The sequence below is a fragment of the Rhea americana genome, unplaced genomic scaffold (genome assembly GCF_003343005.1).
Source record: "Rhea americana isolate MKP2758 unplaced genomic scaffold, rheAme1 scaffold_191, whole genome shotgun sequence".
Classification (NCBI taxonomy): domain Eukaryota; kingdom Metazoa; phylum Chordata; class Aves; order Rheiformes; family Rheidae; genus Rhea; species Rhea americana.
Window position 1 is genome coordinate 203,529 of NW_028186050.1, and position 17,849 is coordinate 221,377.

General features: G+C 41.4%; 1 protein-coding gene across 4 annotated transcripts in view; it reads left to right on the plus strand.

Annotated features, from left to right (window-relative positions):
• Positions 1–17,849, plus strand: part of ARVCF (ARVCF delta catenin family member) — a 293,288-nt gene that overhangs the window by 116,565 nt on the left and 158,874 nt on the right. For 2 of the 4 annotated variants that reach the window (XM_085302692.1, XM_085302693.1), the window contains one exon: positions 3,838–4,082. The exons of the other annotated variants lie outside the window; for them this stretch is intronic. In XM_085302692.1, the coding sequence (XP_085158818.1) occupies positions 3,867–4,082 (216 nt within the window). In that variant the 5' untranslated portion in view covers positions 3,838–3,866. The remainder of the gene's footprint in view (positions 1–3,837; positions 4,083–17,849) is intronic. 4 annotated transcript variants of the gene reach the window in all.

Sequence of the window (17,849 nt, forward strand, 5' to 3'; positions counted from 1 at the left end):
AGACTGCCTATGTCCTGTCACAGTCCCATGTTGGAGAGGGCTGTATTAGTTGCAGGTGAGGAATTTCTTGAATAACCCACAGGTCAAACAAATGAGGTGCGCAGTTACGTATTCTCATGCAAGGTTCATTTCTGTTTTCTGTAAATAGGAGTTTTTTCTAAAGCCTTAAACTTAAATTTAATCTGAGGTTAGATTAACTTGTAGGATTTGGTTTTAGATGAACTCTAGTCTGCATGAGGAAACACGGTAAATTATTAGAGCATGCATGATTAGCTCTGCAGTGCTAACTTCTCAGAGCTCAGCTCTGACCCTCTGCTGAGGACTTAAGTGCTGTGCTTGGATTTCCTTCTGGTGTGTGTACACTTGCTTACCTCTCTGAGGTCTAAGTCAGTTTTCAAACTCTGTTTTGTTTTGTTTTGTTTTGTTTTTTCCTTGAGGGAAATTCTTTTAGCCAAATCCAGTACTTATTAGGATTTCCAGAGAGGTCTACTGATCAGTTAACTTGCAAAAGAAGCATTTCATGCTGGGTTGGATCTTTGTCAAAGGTTCACCTGATATGAATCCATCAGGGTCAAATTCATAGCCCACATTTAAGTTGGAGGAGTATTAACTAAAGGACAACTAAGCTGCAATGTTTATAATGAGCGATGAGCGTAGTGAGGGCTGGAGAAAACAAAGGCGGTTCTGTCTTACCAGATGAGCTACCTAGAGCCAGCAGGAGGGACTGGCGCTGCTAAAGGACAGCATTACAGACCCCTTGTCATCTGTGCACCCGAACCTGCCCGTGAGACTGGCTGCTGTTGTGCCCTGCGCCATTAGCATTTAAGAGAGTTAGAAGAAAGGAATGTTTTTTCTCTTTCTGTATGTAGGATTGCAGTCCTCTTCAGTCTAATATTTTCCAGGCAGTGCAGGTTCTTTGTCCGCATTAAGACCCTTGGTCCCCTGAGTGGATGCACAAGGAGCTGGGCAAAAAGAACACAGGGTTATCCCTTCCCCTTGTGCCCCACCCAGGACCAGCTAGGGGATGGCTGTGGAGTCCAGCCAGCTCCTTATACTGGCATCTTGAGGCAGCTGGGAAGAACATGCAGATATATTCTCCTGGTTTGGTGGAACTGAGGAAGCCAAAGCTTTTCCCAATGTTAGGCTGAGAAGGGACTCGGCATCTTCGGCTACCTCCAAATTATGCCTTGAAAGCACAATCCACTTGAAGCTCTAAAAACATTATTCAGTACTTTGTAAACTGCTGAAAAAGAAGAAACAAACACAAACTTTAGTAGAGACATCAGACTTCTTTGCAGTGATAGCTGAAATCCTCTCCGTTTTGTGTGACAGTGAAAGCGATTCCACCGTAAGTCATTCATCTTTTATGAAGAGAAGTAGTTATGCCTGGGTTAAAGTGCTCCAGTGACCTGCACCTTTGGTCACTTGGGTTCTTACTCCCACTAATTCAGTCACCTAACTGACCTTGCTAAGGTAGCTGGGCCTCCAAGGGCACCACAGATAGTTGGTTGAGAAAGATGAGTCCCTGCAGGAAGTGACTTGGGGAAGTTCCTGCTCTGCGGCACTTCTGAGGAACCTCTCCTGGTTCATTGATGCTGCTCCATTCTGACTCTGTCTTCTTCAGCCTGGAGCTTCCCCTGTCTGAGGCGTATGTGCATCTGCGTTGAGGTCAGGCTGTTCTGTCTGCTCTAGGATAACAGCAGTGAAAACTAGTGACCAGATAGCTGTCTTAAATAAAAATATATATTCAGAAACGCAACCTCCCACCCCTTAAGTCCAACTAATGGCTGGGTCTGTGAAGTCCCACTTCATTCAGACTCTTCCTAAGCAGTCTGTAAGCACATCTCCGCTATTGAGAGGAAAGACAGCAAACCAAGCTGTCTCCATCTGTGCAAAGCAGGGGAGCACWGAAGCAGGCACATGCAAGTTGGCTGTGTGTGAGCCAGCTTACGTCTGGAAAGTCTGGCCTCATTTTTTGATAGCTGTGCCAGGGCTAAGTCATGCTGCAATGTAGCAGGCGAGTTGCATGGTACTGTCCCACATTATATGGACTTCACGAAAGTCAGCATGTCCTTCTACACAGCTGTGATTCCCCTTGGCAGGAATTAAAATAGTATCTGAAGGTTTTGTACACTATTAATAAATCTAGCATTGCAAAACAAAGTTCGGAGTGGAAGATTTCTGAAGCAGCAGATTGGTCTATATTCTGACTGGAGCGCAACATCTGGAAAACCCTTTGGTGGATTTTGTTTTTCTTCCAGAATATCAATAGAAATTAAATCAATGCATGCATAAGAAAAGCCTTTATATTGTATCATAACTTATGCTTACTGGTCTGCAGACACGAAAGGCTCAAATCRTTGTTATATATAAACATTATGAGAATGATACTTAGTAGTCCTTGTCCAGGATCCAATGTGATTTCATATCACCCCCATTCCTCTCAAAAGCAACTCCCTTGGAGTTAGCAATGACCTGTGAAGCAACAGAAATACTTGCCAGGTGATTTCCTATGAAATAAAGGTATATGTCATTGCTTTGGGGTCTGTTTCCTCTGCCCCCCGTCATTGCTTTTGGGCCTGTTGGCTGATTTCAGCCAATTTTGACAGAAGAGACTACATGGTTACTTAAGGGTTCCTAAAAAACTGCAAAAACATGCAGCTTGATATCTAATATTATCCCTTTTATGGAAGCACCAGAGGGACAATTTCTAACTACTATAACTCTTAGCACAGAATATGAACTTTTCTTGAATTCAAAATACTGCCTTCTGTGAGCTCAGCTTAGAGATGCAGTAAATAGTTTACTGGTAGGTAGTAATAAATTAATTACTAGTTTAGCTTTAGTGAAAGGATTCTGTTGAAACTGCTGTTCAAGCTTGTATCATATTACTGATACTACATTGTTTACAAAAACTCTTTAACTGATGTTAATGTGTTGTATCTGTGAAATCAGTGGGGAGTTTTCCTGCACACACTATAAAGCTGTTGATAGAGTTTTAAATGGAATACTTCATAATCAACTGGAGAAAACATGAGGGAGAACATATATCCCACATAGCTGGGTTTTGAGTTCTTGGGGTTTTTTCTAAATTTGAGACACAAGCAGTCCTGTTTGTTTTTTTGTAGAAGATACTTGGTTTTGGTTTTGGTTTTCTTCATTTACATTATTAGCAAAGCGCTGCATGAAGGACTGTTTCATTGGCTGCCATGCTGAAATCATCAAACACATTTCAACTGCAATTACGCTGTCTGTCTTCAAAAGTGTTTTTCATATTGTAGTGTGTTCCTGTAACTTAAAAATGAAAACTGTTTTCAGCCACTGCTTGCTAAATTTAGTGGGTTCCATTCACTTGGAGAAAATGGACACAATTGTTTTCTTGTACCATAAAATTTCTGTCTTAAAAAATGTTATACTTCTCATTTAGCCTGTAAAAGGCAAAAATTCCAGGTGTCTATAGTGAGAAAGATTGTGTTCCTCATATCTTTTTTTTGTATAGTTCTTTTAACAACATTAGTGTTTGCACAGTGAAATTAGCTTTGCAAAAGGGATGAAAACCCCTTGTCAGACAGAGCAATTTCAGAAAAAAGATCAAAGGAATTCTATCCAAGGTGAGCGTGTGCTCTTTTTTTGAACAGCGGTGCCTTGGCTTAATTACTTTTAATTTAAAATCAAATCAGTGGATGGAAATGAAATCTTTTCAAAGAGCGGTAGAGATTGCTTCCTAGAGCGAACAGTGCTTTAGCAGGGTGACTAACAATGTGCGTTTTTATTCTTCACCTCTGACCTGTGCCCTCTCCACCCCTTTTCCTAACCCTTTCCATTTGCCCTGGTCAGTTAACAGGCAGGAGCATTTGAAAACAATCATGGATGACTATGATATCAGGTCTGCTGCCAGCATTTTAGCCTCTGTTAAGGAGCAAGAGGCTCGTTTCGAGCGGCTTACCCGTGCACTCGAGGAAGAGCGGCGCAATGTCTCCTTGCAACTTGAGCGTGCCAATCAGCCAGCAGACCGAATGAGCATTTGCAACATTGGCAATGGTCAGCCACTGGCAACCGCCTGGCAGCAGCTTGTACTGCAGGTAACAGCCTGCTCATCTTACCTGTTGCTAGAGTTCCCCTCCTCTAGAATTTCCCATCCCAGAAAGTCAGGTGCATCTCCTAACTTGTTTGTCATTGCGTTTCATTCCGTAGCCCGTGGTCCAGGGGGAGGCACCAGTGCCCCAGAGCTGGTGTGTTTCACTCATCAATTTAATAGCTCAGATTTCCCAGCCTTGGCTCAGATGTTGCTCTCACTTCCACTTAGCTCATGGGATAGTCTGTAAAAATGTATGCATCTTTGAGTATTAAACCATAAAGAGAGATCTTCACACCCTCATCTGCACCTTTGCACTTGCCACAAGTATAGTGATGCTCTGGTGATTTTAAACCAAGGGTAAATCATAATCTCTGTAGGAAACAATATTCCCATTAAAAATCAGTTGAACTCTGAAGAGAGAAAACAGTGTGAAAAGTAGGGTTTTCTCTCCTGCAAAGTCTTGTTTGTGTAGGGAGGGCTTCATAATTTGTTTCCTGTGTATATATTCAAATCATGGACTTATTTTTATGACATAAACTTTGTTGGCTTCTTGATAGCTTGGGATTTCCAGATATTGTTTTGCCTGAAATATGATGTTCTTTAACTGTTTAAATGTATAATGATAAACTACTTGCATCTCTAAATTACTTAAACTAGCAAATTAGTCTGACATGCAAGGTAAGTCATGCAGAAGCAACGGTACTATTTGTGAAGGTCTGTTTCCGGTCTGTGGGGATTCTAAAAGTTGGTTCCCAATTATACCGGAGTGTTTTACAATTCTGTCTGCACTGGGCTATATTTGGGTGGACTTAACGTTATAGTATGTTAGCATAGCTCTTCTGTTAACCGCTGYCGTGTTACTGCACATGCACCCGTTTCAGTGAAAGGACCAGCCTGCCCTGGTTGGGCTGGAAGTATGACATTAGCTAGTAGGAGCTGTAGGTCCTTGTCCTCTTGATTAGTAGCAGGGCTGATGAGAGGGGAGATGTGCTTATGTATTTTTTATAGCAAAGGACAAATTCACCTTCACCTTTTCTGAATGAATTTGTGCAAAGTGCCTGACTAACAGCCCCACAACGAAATACCTTAGCCACAAAACTGATGAAGCATGAATTTTCTCCGGTGTTACCGCTTAAGGTCTAACCACTTCCTAGAAAACTTAGTAGAAGAGTTTAAGGTACTGGGATCTGCATGACACTTGTGGAAAAATATCCCCTGAAAGCAACCTCAGGCTGAATCTGTGTATGTTCAGCTCATTGCTGCTTTGGGAAAAGACAGGGCTTCAGTTCATGAATAATTAATGTTGAGCTTTTTAGGGTAGTTTGTATATGAAGTAAAATGGTTGATTAGCAAACATGCACAGTGAAGAATTAGTGTAAGGTTATTTCAGAGAATTTTCATAAAATGTACTGAGGGCCAAATTCCTCTCTGACTTACTAGAATGAGATTAATGGTGTTTAAATGAAGGATGAAATTTGTACCTTCAATCTTACTCAGCATGTATGATTACAGCTTAACTATTATATATTGCATTTCATTGTTGAGAGTACACAAAGCAAAAGACAGTCTGTACTTTGTTGTCTGTAGGGTTTGCTAACTCGCTAGTTAAATGCAACCATCTCTGAAAAGCTGTTTCAGAAAGGCCTCACTGATTTCTGCATACCACCCTATTCAACCGAATGTTGTAAGTAATAGTACGAAATTACCCAATTAGTAGCTTTTCATTTGGAAACTCTATAGATGATCATAGGTATTATAATTATCCTGGAATTTGGGCAAGAATCAAGGGTTAACTCCATTTTATGAATGCCATGCAATTTTTAATGACCTCTGCAACCAGGCTTCAGTTTTCTCTGTTTGATTGTTGGAGTGGAATTTGGCTCAGAGATTTGTCAGTGAAGTGTGTGTAGTCAGGGCCTTGTTATCAGAGTCGCTCTCAGTACTTCTCTGTAATATATGCTCCCAGGCTTCTCTTCTTAGAAAATAAAATCAAGCCCTTAAAAAAAAAAGAGTGGGGGAGAGATGATAGAGGCAGTCTGCCAGAAGTGTAGTAGTTTCCTGAAGTCCTCAAAAGACAAAATCAAGGTCTTATGCAGATTATTCTAATTCATTCTGGATTTTTTTGCCAGCCACCCTTTTTTTTTCTTTTAAATACCAACTTTAAGCTCACTCTGTAACAATATTACCTTGTCCAAGGCGACACATTTAGCCACTTCCTTTGTTTCATTAGTAGACAGTGGGTTTTGCCTTTTCAGTGTCAGTTTAGATCACCCGAGTGACCCAGGTGAATTTTGATGCACTTGTTGACGTTCGGTGGGAGTGTATATGGCACCATGTAGCAAAATACTGTCTTTTGGCCCCTAACGAGAAATATCGGTTCTGCAAATGAGATCAGGGATGTACTCGCGTTGCCAAAAGACCTGTACATAGGTTTAGTAATTTTAAATTAAGAAAATGCATGGGACTTTTCTAAAAGCATCTTAGGGTTGTTTTTAAGGTGAGAAACTGGTTCTGTCAACAAGATAAACAAACCTATAATTTTTTTTCAGATATCAATTAGAAATATTTGGGATTGTTCTTTAATGGGAATTTTCTTCCCAGAAAAGGAGGTTCTGGGAGATGCTGCCCTCACAATATGCGGTCCCAAAGGTTGCTGAAATGTCTCCCATTAATACTAGTTTTTTATTGAGGTTGTGGCCAAAGCATCTATGTTTTCATAGCCCTTTGTAGAAGGCAGTGCCTGCCAAAGCTTCAGGTGGTGCTGAGGCTTTTTACCCATCTCTCCTCCTTGCAATATGCAGTACTGAGCTGGTGCCACATGGACAGCTAGCCCTGCTTCTGGTGAAGAGGGAGAAAAYGCTGCATGTGGCTAATGCTGTTGAATTAGTGGATATCTATAACTTGCATCAGATGTAGCCTCCAAGGGTCTCTAAGCCTGCCTTGGATTAGAGTGCAGTGCTGAGCGTGCACCAGCGGCGGGAAGCGCTGTCTCGCGAAGCGCTGTGGCTTCACGACCCCTGGAGCTCTTGGCAGACGTGCCAGCGGAGCGGGAGCCCTGCGAGCCAAAGCCACGGCTTAAAATGCCTACCGTCCCCGTCCGCCCTGCGGGGAAGGGCTTTAGCAGATACATACCTTCCTGTAGGTTGTTGAAGCAGTCAAAGTGCTTTTCCAAACTAAGAACCCTCCGGATCATTAGGTACTTACTGAAAACCTTTCCACTACTGTGAAAATGTAACATTTAATGACATTTTAATCATCGAGCATTTATCTGGTTAATAAAAGTCTTCTAAAAACCCTTCCAGTTTTTAATGATGTTCCTGATTACGTCCCTAACTCCGGCACTGAGTGGTGGAGCAGCATGGCTGGCCATGGCTACTTGTTACTGAAAGTAAAAATCGAGCTGTACTAAAAAGAACAGATCTGGCTGTTAACGTGTCCTTATGTCTGCTTTCCTAAATTTTGCAGTAAAAGAAAAGAATGTAAAAAATGTGGTATTTTGTCATTTTAATATCCCAAGCTGTGGGAGTCTTGGCAGCAGAGTGAGACTTTGYCTTTTTATCATTTTACCAATGCAAGCATAGTCCAATAAGCTTCAAAGTCACTAGTGAGCAGCACCTATCATGTGTCTTGTACAAGGTTAGTCTCTGGTGATGATGTTTTTTACAAGCTTGATAAATCTTAATACTCTTCATGTGTGAGGGATTTAGTTTAATCTGCCTGGTTCTATTTCACTTCTTTCCAAATCAGCTGCCTGCTGTTCCTCACCATGGGAGCTAAAGTTGGACAGGGAGAAGATACGAAAGTGCAAGTAAGCAGGGGATGTACTGTAGCAGGCTTCCAAATGCACAAAGCTGCAATATTATCACTCAATAGTTAACTGTTCAGAGCATAACTTCTTAATAATAAATAATATTCTCTTTTTTTCTTTTATTAAAACATCAGATGTGAAACGTATTAATTCCAAGGCCATATCCTGAGTTGGTTTAAATTGGCGTGGCTCCATGGGTTTTAAAGAAGCTTTGTCAACTCTCATCAGCTGAGGAGCTAAACAGAAATGTTTGCGTTCGAGGACTCCTTCCCCATTGGTACACGCTAACAATTTCCGTTCCTGTTAATGCTTCGTAACCGAAGTACTGCATTCAGTAACCCTATTTTGCCAACAAATACAATATGAAAGCACTTTGACTCTGGTGATCCTGCAGTGTCCTGTGGGGGTTTGAAAAGAGTTTCTCACTGCTGTACATAAGGTAGATACTATCCCCCTTCTCATAGGTGGGAAAGGTATGTAAGCTGCCAAACGTTACCTGGTATTAATGACAGAAACCACAGCTATGCTTGCAGTTACGGGTGCAGAGAAGGATCATATTGTGTCATTTGGTACATGTGGCTTAAGAAGCACTGGAATAGTTTAAACCCGAAATCGAGATTCTGAGTCTGCGTATGTGTTAGTATAATGTAACGGACATATAGAATATAGCATTATGTGTGTGCATATACATATATTTACAGAGCTTGGTATGAAAAAACCTTGTCAGCATAAATTCACCCTGGTGTCCTTTTCTTTTTAGAATGATATTTTTGTTTAAAACCTACTGGTTTTAAATTGGTAGACTTGTTGCAAGTTTTCTAAAATTYGGCTGTAGTTCACAGAATACTTTTTACACAGCAAATAGTACTTCCCATAGGAAAGTAGCTCTGYTGTAGTCCTGATACTGCAGAATGCACAAAGACTGCTGAGGAGTAATAGAGACCAAACTACAGCTATAGATTTTGTAATATGYTTTCTGGAAGGTCTGTCAGTCAACAACATGTGTCCAGAGACCTAMCTCTGCAACCATAAATTAAATCAGTTTAAGTTACCAACCCTTTTTGCCTAAGAGCTTAGCTAAAGTATCTTACTTTAATTTCTGAAAGCAAAATACAAACTTTGGATCACATTTAACTTTAAACTTCAGTCCAGCCAGCTTCGCTGATGCATCTCCGGCTCCGTGCAAGGTCAGCAGCTTCAAAGGTCTCATCCTGTCAATGTGTTGTGCCTTTTCACACCATGTGAGAATGAGGTATGTGAGATTCTGGTAATAAAAGTGTGTRTGTGTGTGTTGTATAGGCTGAAACTTCTCGTATTCAGATCAAGCAGAGTCAGGATGATGCGATGCTGATGGATGTAACTTAACAATATCTGATGTTTATGCAGCTATTACACCCCGTCCTTACAGAAGCTTCGCGCTTGTCACCTGGCAAAGCCAGCCCTGCGTGCTTGTGCAAATGCAGTGGTTAACGTGGCATTAATAYGGTGCTGGCAACCAAACTGAACTGCCTGTTTGTGCCTTTGGTAATAGAGTGCACAATAGTTTGGTCCCTTAGACGTGACTTACTGAAAGAAGGATTTCTCTGAAACAGGGCTTGTGATTGCGCCGTTTATAAAGGCTTATTAATGATTCACTGAAGGCCGCTCTCCGGTGGTTTTGCATTAGCTTAACCATTTCGCTCCAGATTTGAATTTTAAATAATATAATTGGTGTGATCACTAGTGTAGTTAGGTAGAATTGTACCTTGTAACTCATATGAGCGCGTTGTTCTCCTTTATAGATCGACATCCYGAAAGGGGGTGGGGGGAGTTAGAACAGTGCGAAACCTGTTGCTTCGAAACTAAAGAAATACACRAAATAAAAAATGTATTAAATACAAGCCAGGAAAAAACTATTTAAATAGTTTAAGTGCTGAGGTTTTTCAATCATTCTTTTCATATTGCTGCTTTGATTATACAGACATTAAATAGAATGATAATAAACACAGGCCCAAAATTCTCCATCTTTTTTAGTATCCTGCCTCTATAGCTGATAAAAGATTTTTTTCATTTGTTTTTCCAGCACAGATATGTGTGTGACCTTAGTTTTTCATAAATTGATATATAGTTTTGATGCAGATACTCCGTAACTTTGTATTTAGCTGAAGTATTAACAAAATAAAGTTGAGAGAGAAGCAGAGGAGTCAGTGGGAATGAAGAGACTAGAAAGAGAACACGAACTGTTTTTTTTTCATTTAACACTCCTGCCCCTCTTCCCCTCCCCCAAAAAAACCCAACTACCTGTTACTCAGAAATAATACCCCAAAAGGCCACCATGAAATGTCAAGTAATCAACCAAGTTAATAATAAAATCATTCTTTCTCCGCTGTGCAAATGTGATTCCAGCTGTTCAAGCAAAAGCAACTTACGGAACAAAGCTCATGGTTAAGATGATTTCGTGGTTAAGATTTMTATCACTTACATTGCAACTCATGTTCCAGAGAAATAAGACCTGATAAAAACAAACAAATACATTTTTCCTTATTTATTTATTTAGGTATTCAGTGAGGTTTTTGTAGCCATAATTAAGTACCAATATTGTTCAGTTTTGTATGTTAATCTGAAGTACCTTTGACTTCTGCCAAAAATGACATTTTTGTGAACTGAGGGTCAGTTTCAAGAAAAAGGCAAACTGAAAAGTGCAATGCAGCAGAATATATGGCAAGAAGTAAACAAAAAAAAAAAAAAAAAGGAGGAAAAAAACCCCAGCATAGCTCAAACCACAAAATACCATCAAATTCATCATTCTAACATTCTAAGTTACATTTTGGCCAGCAATAACTCTGCTGTCTGTATTTCATTACACTTGTTAGAGATTCTCTGCTCTACRCTGAGACAATGTGGACTGTTAGAGTATAGGGACCAGTCCCAGTGCTGTGACATTAAGAAGGCAGATGCATTAATATCATGCACCTATTTGAATGTATGCAGAGAAGAACCAAAAAATGATTTCTGAGCTGTACTGAGTCATCAGCTTCCTATGTTTTCYTCTCCATCTCATCTGGAATGCAATTCTACCTTGCTAAGTTTGTGAAGTTTTATTTAATTAGTTATAGTCTGTAGTGCCTCTTGGCTGTAGAGCATTTCTTTCGGTGTGATATCATGTATTTGTGCTCATATTAAGAGACTGCCAGCATGGGAAAGAACTTTTTTCCTCGCAGGTAAGGTCGAGTACAGACAGCAATGCTGTGTGTTCACTGAAGTTCCCTGGTGCTACRGGACTATGTCATCTTACAATGCCAAATACTAAGAAAAAGCTCATCGGTAGTTAATCCAGRCATGTTCCATTTCTGCTACTACTGTGCATGTTGCAAAATGTGAGAGAATTCCTCAGGGTGGTCCTAATTCTTTTATAAAACCARCTGAGACCACAGAATTGTATATTTTGATGGGGGTACAGTACAGTTAGGCCAGAGGATAAGATACATGTGAGGACCAGAGATGGTGTGAGGAGTCATATCATGCCTGTTGTCCAGCCAGCTGCTAGTGCCCTGTTCTGGGCTCCCCTACCTTTGTARTTCAGCTCCTGTTCCTTTGGCTGACAGATCGCAGTGCAGTTGCACATGCGCTAGCTATGCCCCGGCCTGCTCCTGTAAATTTGGTACGTATGAGTAGTCTTACCGAGTTTCTAGGAATGACCTGGGTCAGGTTTCAGCTACAGCATATGYGCAACTATTGAAAGGACAGTTCTGGGCAGGGGGTTGGGAATATGATTCCATGGGAGAACGAGTCTGAGTTCTTAGATCAGAGTTCAGTATGAGCTGAGAGATACTTGCTATGCCTGTGAGTCCCAGCAAAGTCAGGAGCTGAACCAGGAACCGGTATTCAGCTGCCTTTCAGGAAGACACAGTGTCCCCCATACGTGGGGCATGGTCTCTGGCTCCTTGTATGTTAGGAATGGTCCCTGGTGAGTTGAGGTTGGAGCCTTTGCCTCCTCTTTYGTGGCACTGTCCCATCTCCATGAAAGCAGCAAGGTTGGTTTACAGTAGGATCTTCTGCTGATAGCTCTGCAACAGTGGAAACCAGGAGCAAGGAGCTGATGCTTCTCAGAGGCGAAGTGCTGATTGCTCAAGCCAGTGTTGCTAAGCYAGCCTTCTCCTTACAGGAAGTCAGGCAGCGCTGTAGCTCTCTTGGAATTACTGCAGGTGTTTCAAATACAGCTTTTTGGCTTTCCAAAATGACAGTATAGCATRCTGCACCACTGTGAGCTCAAGAAACTCCTGCTGTCCACCTTTCTGCTGGGATTAGCCAAATTCCAAGAGGAATCATGGAACCTGCTTCCTTCCTCGCAGTGGGAAGGTGACAGCACAAGGCTAACAAAAGAAGAGGGTTTGTGCAACAGGCATCATGGCATATCCCTTACGAGAGCCCCTGAGAGAGGGAAGCCACTAGAATTCCCATGAGAATTTACATTTCCTGGTTCTTCTATTTTTTATTAGCAGCTTCTCCCATATGATTAATCTTTAGTCTTCACGTGAGGCCTGAGATGGTAAAAACATAAATACGAAGGTGAATGGAAATATTAGCACTGATTTCAGCTACAGCTGAAGAGGATCAGAACCTGTGAAGTGTTTTCCAGAGGAGATTTGATAAGGGAATATGCTAAGCTCCTCTTATTTAGAATTATTTGGGGTTCAGACCTGTTGGCATGCAGCAAAATCCACTCAAAATGTGCTAGGTTATGTGAGAACTGCTTGTGTGAAAATTTATTAGCAAATGGACTTAAAAAGTAGATCCCAAAGGAAATCACTTAAATAAAAGAAATAAATAAAAGGAACCTAGTGACTGAGAAACTGAGCATCTGTCTTTGGTAAGGTGAGAGTTATTTTATTTTTTCCTGCAATTTTTTAGAAATTCATTTACATACTATTTTGTAGCTCTATCTTTGCAGGTTGAAAATACATCTGTTARCTCAAAGACACACACCTTTGCAGAATATCTCACTGTTTCTCTATCAGCAGAAGTACCTCRCTTTCACATCTCACACTTCATTTCTTAAGTATGTGCTCTACAACTTTATATGGTAACTACTAAATTCCAAAGTGCCATCTAATGTTTGTCAGTAGGACAGCAACTGGCTTGTGTTAATGATTRTAAATGCAAAGCAATGACCATATTTGCTCCAAATGTTTTGGAAATTTTTACGGTTTTATTTGACTTGGAGAGTCTCGAYTTCTTTTGTGAGAATTTTTTTTGAATGAGGTTTGGAACCGGCTCAAGGGCAAGGATTTTCTTATTTTGGTTGCCAAGATGTGTGAAAGAATAATTTACACAACTGTTAACCTTTTCAGCCTGAAATYGAGCCAGACTTAAATTATAATTATAATGATTATAATAATTTAATTAGAATGACAAATTCATGGGTTCATAATAATTTTCCATAATTCTACATGATTTTAGTAGTAMAACTATGTTCTCTGCTAAGAGTACATCTAGAGAAACACATCCAAATTTGATTCTACTTGCTGCGTGTACCTTATTATGTAAAGGGGCATCTAGGTTGTTCTTTCAATGAAGCCTCTTACTGTTGCAAGATCAGTGAATATAACTGCAAGTAATTCTAAGTATGTCTTTAAAAAAGCAGGAACATTCAAATGTAAGAATTAAAACATTAGAGAGTAATACCAGGTTTAACARAATTGTAACAGCCTTGTAGTTGTATTTACTTCTTGATAATTAACATGAAGAACATGCTACATTTTAAAGTTAGGATTTATTTTTCATGTTCTACTGTTTGTTTRCTTCTCAGCTCAGACAGCAGAACATAGTTAATTCTACCGGCTTTTAAAAAATTTTATTCTTTTTGCTTTTATTTCCTAAGCACACTATTGCACTAGTCTGGATGGGATATTCAGGAAGAAGGATTTTAAATCCCCAAAACCCTTTTTGCACTATATCTCTCAATTTTATGAATCTTTATGAAAAGATTTTCTTACTTTAGGCCTTGATCCTTACACGTACAAATGAGGTAGATCTTTACTTTCAAGGCATTGCCCAGTAGTCAGTGGGTCTTCRTAAGCCTCTGCCCTTGCAGATCCACATGTAGCAGCAAACGTGTTTCACAGACTCGTAGAATCAGTAAGGTTGGCAGGGACCTCTGGAGATCATCTAGTCCAACCTCCCTGCTCAGCAGGGTCACCTAGAGCAGGTTAGACAGGGTTGCATCCAGGCGGGCCTTGAAGGTCTCCAGAGAAGGAGACTCCACAACCTCTGTGGGCAACCTGGTCCAGTGCTCCGTCACTCCCACAGGGAAGAAATTCCCGCTCACGGTCAGGCAGAACTTCCTGTGCTTCAATTTCCAGAAACTTTAAAACCAGCAAGCAAGCAAACAGTTATTTTCCTTTTCCCCTGAGCTTTGAGCCTGAAGAATTCAACAAGCTTTCAAAAAAAYTTTTTTTTCTCCGGTTCTCTTTCGGCAGTCTCCATAAACTGAATTCGTGCTGAAGGAGTCTAAAATGAATGTTCRGTTACGATGACTTTGCTAAATTACTGAGCCTTTTGCTAGTTTAGGCCATCTTGTTGATAGTTCAAATTCTGCACTCGGTGGCTCTGTCGCAAACGTGCAGTAATTCGMCGAAGTCGGCAGCGTGGCTGAGAACAGAGCGGCCAAAGGCGGCCACGGGCAGCCTGAGAGCGAGTACCAACTCTAATTACAGGCTTTGGTTTAAAATAAATTTCAGAGCTTACTCTTAATGTAAAAAGAATGCTTCCCTCTTTAAGCTACCAAATTACTGGCTAAACAGAATACTTTTAACCACAGTTGTGGTGATGGAGAGGGTTACAGAATGCTGTCTGAGCTCATTTTAGGGACTTAAACTARAATGTATATTTAGCTGTTGGCGGAGCAGTGTTTTCAGGATGCTATAGTTAAAGACTGAAAAGAACTCTTGTTTCCCTATTTCTAACCCAGAAATATTCGTTTGCATTAGCTCTTCTTTGCACTCTATTTTCATGTGTGAGTATTTAAAATACAAGAAGGTTGYACTGGAATAAAATTTCAAACACAGAGATCTGAAACAGCCTCGGGTGGTTGGTTTGGAGGAGATAGTAATTACCTGGAAAATTGTTGTAAAAATCAGTTGACGGTCCAGACAGCTATCAATCTAGTACAGAATGGCAAACCACGTTTGCCTTCTGAACAAGAAACAGAAGGGCATAAGCTAATCCAGTGTCTTCTGAGCAAGTTATTGTAACGTTCAGCTTGAAATAAGTCACAAATCAGCTGGAAAATCCTAAAACCAAATCAAAGAAATGAAAAATGACTAGTACTGGCTCTTTCATGCATTTCAATGTCTTTGTTTTCCTTTCCAATAACTACAGTATGAAATTATGGCTACAGTACAAGCTTTATATTTGATTTGTTTTTCTTGCTCTTGTCATTCTGTTATAAATGTAATACTGTTTTTTTTTCCTTAAGACTGGAGGAGATTTTTCTRCTTTTAACCCTGTATATAGTCAATCCCTTTCATTTTTACTCTCTGGGAGCAGATCAATCTRTAGTGTAGCATTAGTAATGGAGAATTTTTAAGAGTAGTGAGAGAAAATAGAGAGTTTGGACCACATACCATTCTACTCCATATTCCAGAGAATTAAATCCCTTGCTTTTTATAAATTTTTAGTTTCTCAAAGRGAAGGAATTTCTTCCTCCTATTTTTGCAGCTGGAAAAAATGTGTCAGMGTAAGAAAATAAGGTTCAGTTGAGGGGGGAAAAGGGGTGAAAAAATGTTGGAGTATAGTCAGCAGTCTGATACTAATGGATAGATTTATTTGTGGCCAGAATTTGGAAGTTCAGTATAACCTTAGGGATCTAATCTCTAACTCTTATTTATGTGATTAGTTCCATTCTTTCACTTCAGGGTTGCCAAATTCAAGCATTCAAAATCATAAGGCCTCTGAAATATTGCACGTGGCTAAGAARTAAGGAGATTTGAAATGTATTTTCYCTTTTTTAACAAAAAATTTTGTTTTTTCTTTTGCTTTTGGCTCATCACATTCTCAAATTTTASTTTTCAACCAGAAGGCCTAGAAACAYCTGTTCTATCTTTGAAAGCAAAGTTTCAGTTTTTAATTAACAACCTGACTCCAGAAGGTGGGACTTCAAAATCCAGCAGTGCCAGCCTCGTGGGGYTTACAACGTGAGAGACTCCTTATGTGAGTAAGAATTGGCAGGTCCATCCAGGAAGGTTTTCAGTTTCGTTGTTTTGCATGCCAGAGTAGCTACTTCAGTGCCCTATGGATATAGACTTTATAATGTTTTCTTTGACAGTGTATAAGATCTGGCAGCTATCCATGTGCGTGCCTAAGCTGAAGGGTACTTTTCTATGCCAGAGTGGCCTWAACAGAAGTTGAACTATTTTAGGTAGTTAACTAAAGAAATACTAGTCAAGGAGAAGGAGGGAGAGAGGTGAGTGCTGTACAGGTACAGGAGACGCATTCCTCTTGCTTTACTTTGGTCTTTAAGTATTTTATTAAGGGCCACAATCAGTTGCCTCTAAATTACTCTGCTTCAGATAGACTCGGAGAGCTTTTCCCTGGCACAGTGAAGCAAAGACTTTGCTTCAGTTGAAACTTTGTGAAATGCCCACCATTGCTTCTGTCAAGCCAAAGAGGAGCCTTTACAATATTTATTTTTAAGCAATTGAGGATCCGAGTCCAGTCGCACAGTTCTACACTGTTCTCTGCCCCCAGAACACAAAGCCGTAGTTGTAGCATTCAGCTGGAGCCCTGGCATTTTTTTGGCAGTAATAGGAAAGCAGAAATTGGGATTAAATAGGTCTGAAACATTCCTTCCTGTCTTCAGTGTCACTATAGGAGATCCCACCTTCTTGTGTCTATCAGCTAGGATTGATGTTAATTAACRTGTTAATTAGGTTGACACTGGAAGCATTTTTTAGAATTTTCAGGGAACCCCCAAACCGGGGTGAARGGACCATGTTTGCTACGTCAAGGTGAAAACTACAGAACACTCGACTGCGATCTACCTGTTTTCTAGCTGGTCTCGTGGCCTTTGACCATCCCTGTTTTCCGGGGCTGTCTCTCATTTGATTCCAGTAGCCTTCAGTCCCTAATTACTATTGCTCAGCCACCAGCTTTTGCAGTAGTGGATTTATTTATTGCTTGTTTGCTGCCAGAGCCTAGCACGCGAGAGAGGAGAGGTCAGCTGGGCACGTAGAGCGGCGGCACAGCCTCGGCCCGGCGGCGGGCGGCAGCTGCCCGCCTCTCGGCCCGCGCCAAGGGCCAGGCGGTGGTTCCTGCACTAGATGAAAGCAGGTGCTCCCACCCCTGCGGTGTGTCCACGGTGGAAAAGCCTTCAGGTGCAGTTAAGGCTGGCTTACATCCACCTTCTCCTTGTTGCGAGATCTGATCTCCTTCCGTGTTTAGCAATACRGCTCCCCCGGGAGTTTCTCGCAGGAGGCGGAAGGAAGGGTCGGCTCCTGGAGCTAGGAGGCGTGGGAGCTGCTCTCTTCCCACCGCTTTCGTGCAGGTTCCTGGCCYGGGCTGTCTGTGGAGGTGTTGGTGTTAAAGCTGGGCGCTCCCAACTTACTGCAATGAAAGGAGGGGGGAAACCTGTTGTGCCCTGGCGTGGGGTCCCTGGTTTTGTTACAGAATACGTCGGGTGCAAGATACAGATCAGCTGGTGTTCATTTTGCTAACGACTACTTTATCAAGACAATCCCAGCAAATGTGAGACAGGTTTGTGGGCAGGTGAGTGGTTTTAAAGAATGAGGCCGGGGTAGCCTGAGCYGTGGGGCTCCCCGTTTCCGTGGGAGCTCTCCGCGGGAGGCGCCGGTGGTGGGAGATGCTGTCTCTCCGGTGCTAGTGCACGAGGAAGGGCAGCGATCTGCGCAAAGAGCAGGCGAGCGGGGGCTCGGCGCGGCCGAGGGCGCTCTGCCCCGCAGCCGGCGTTTGGCCGCTTTGTCTCGC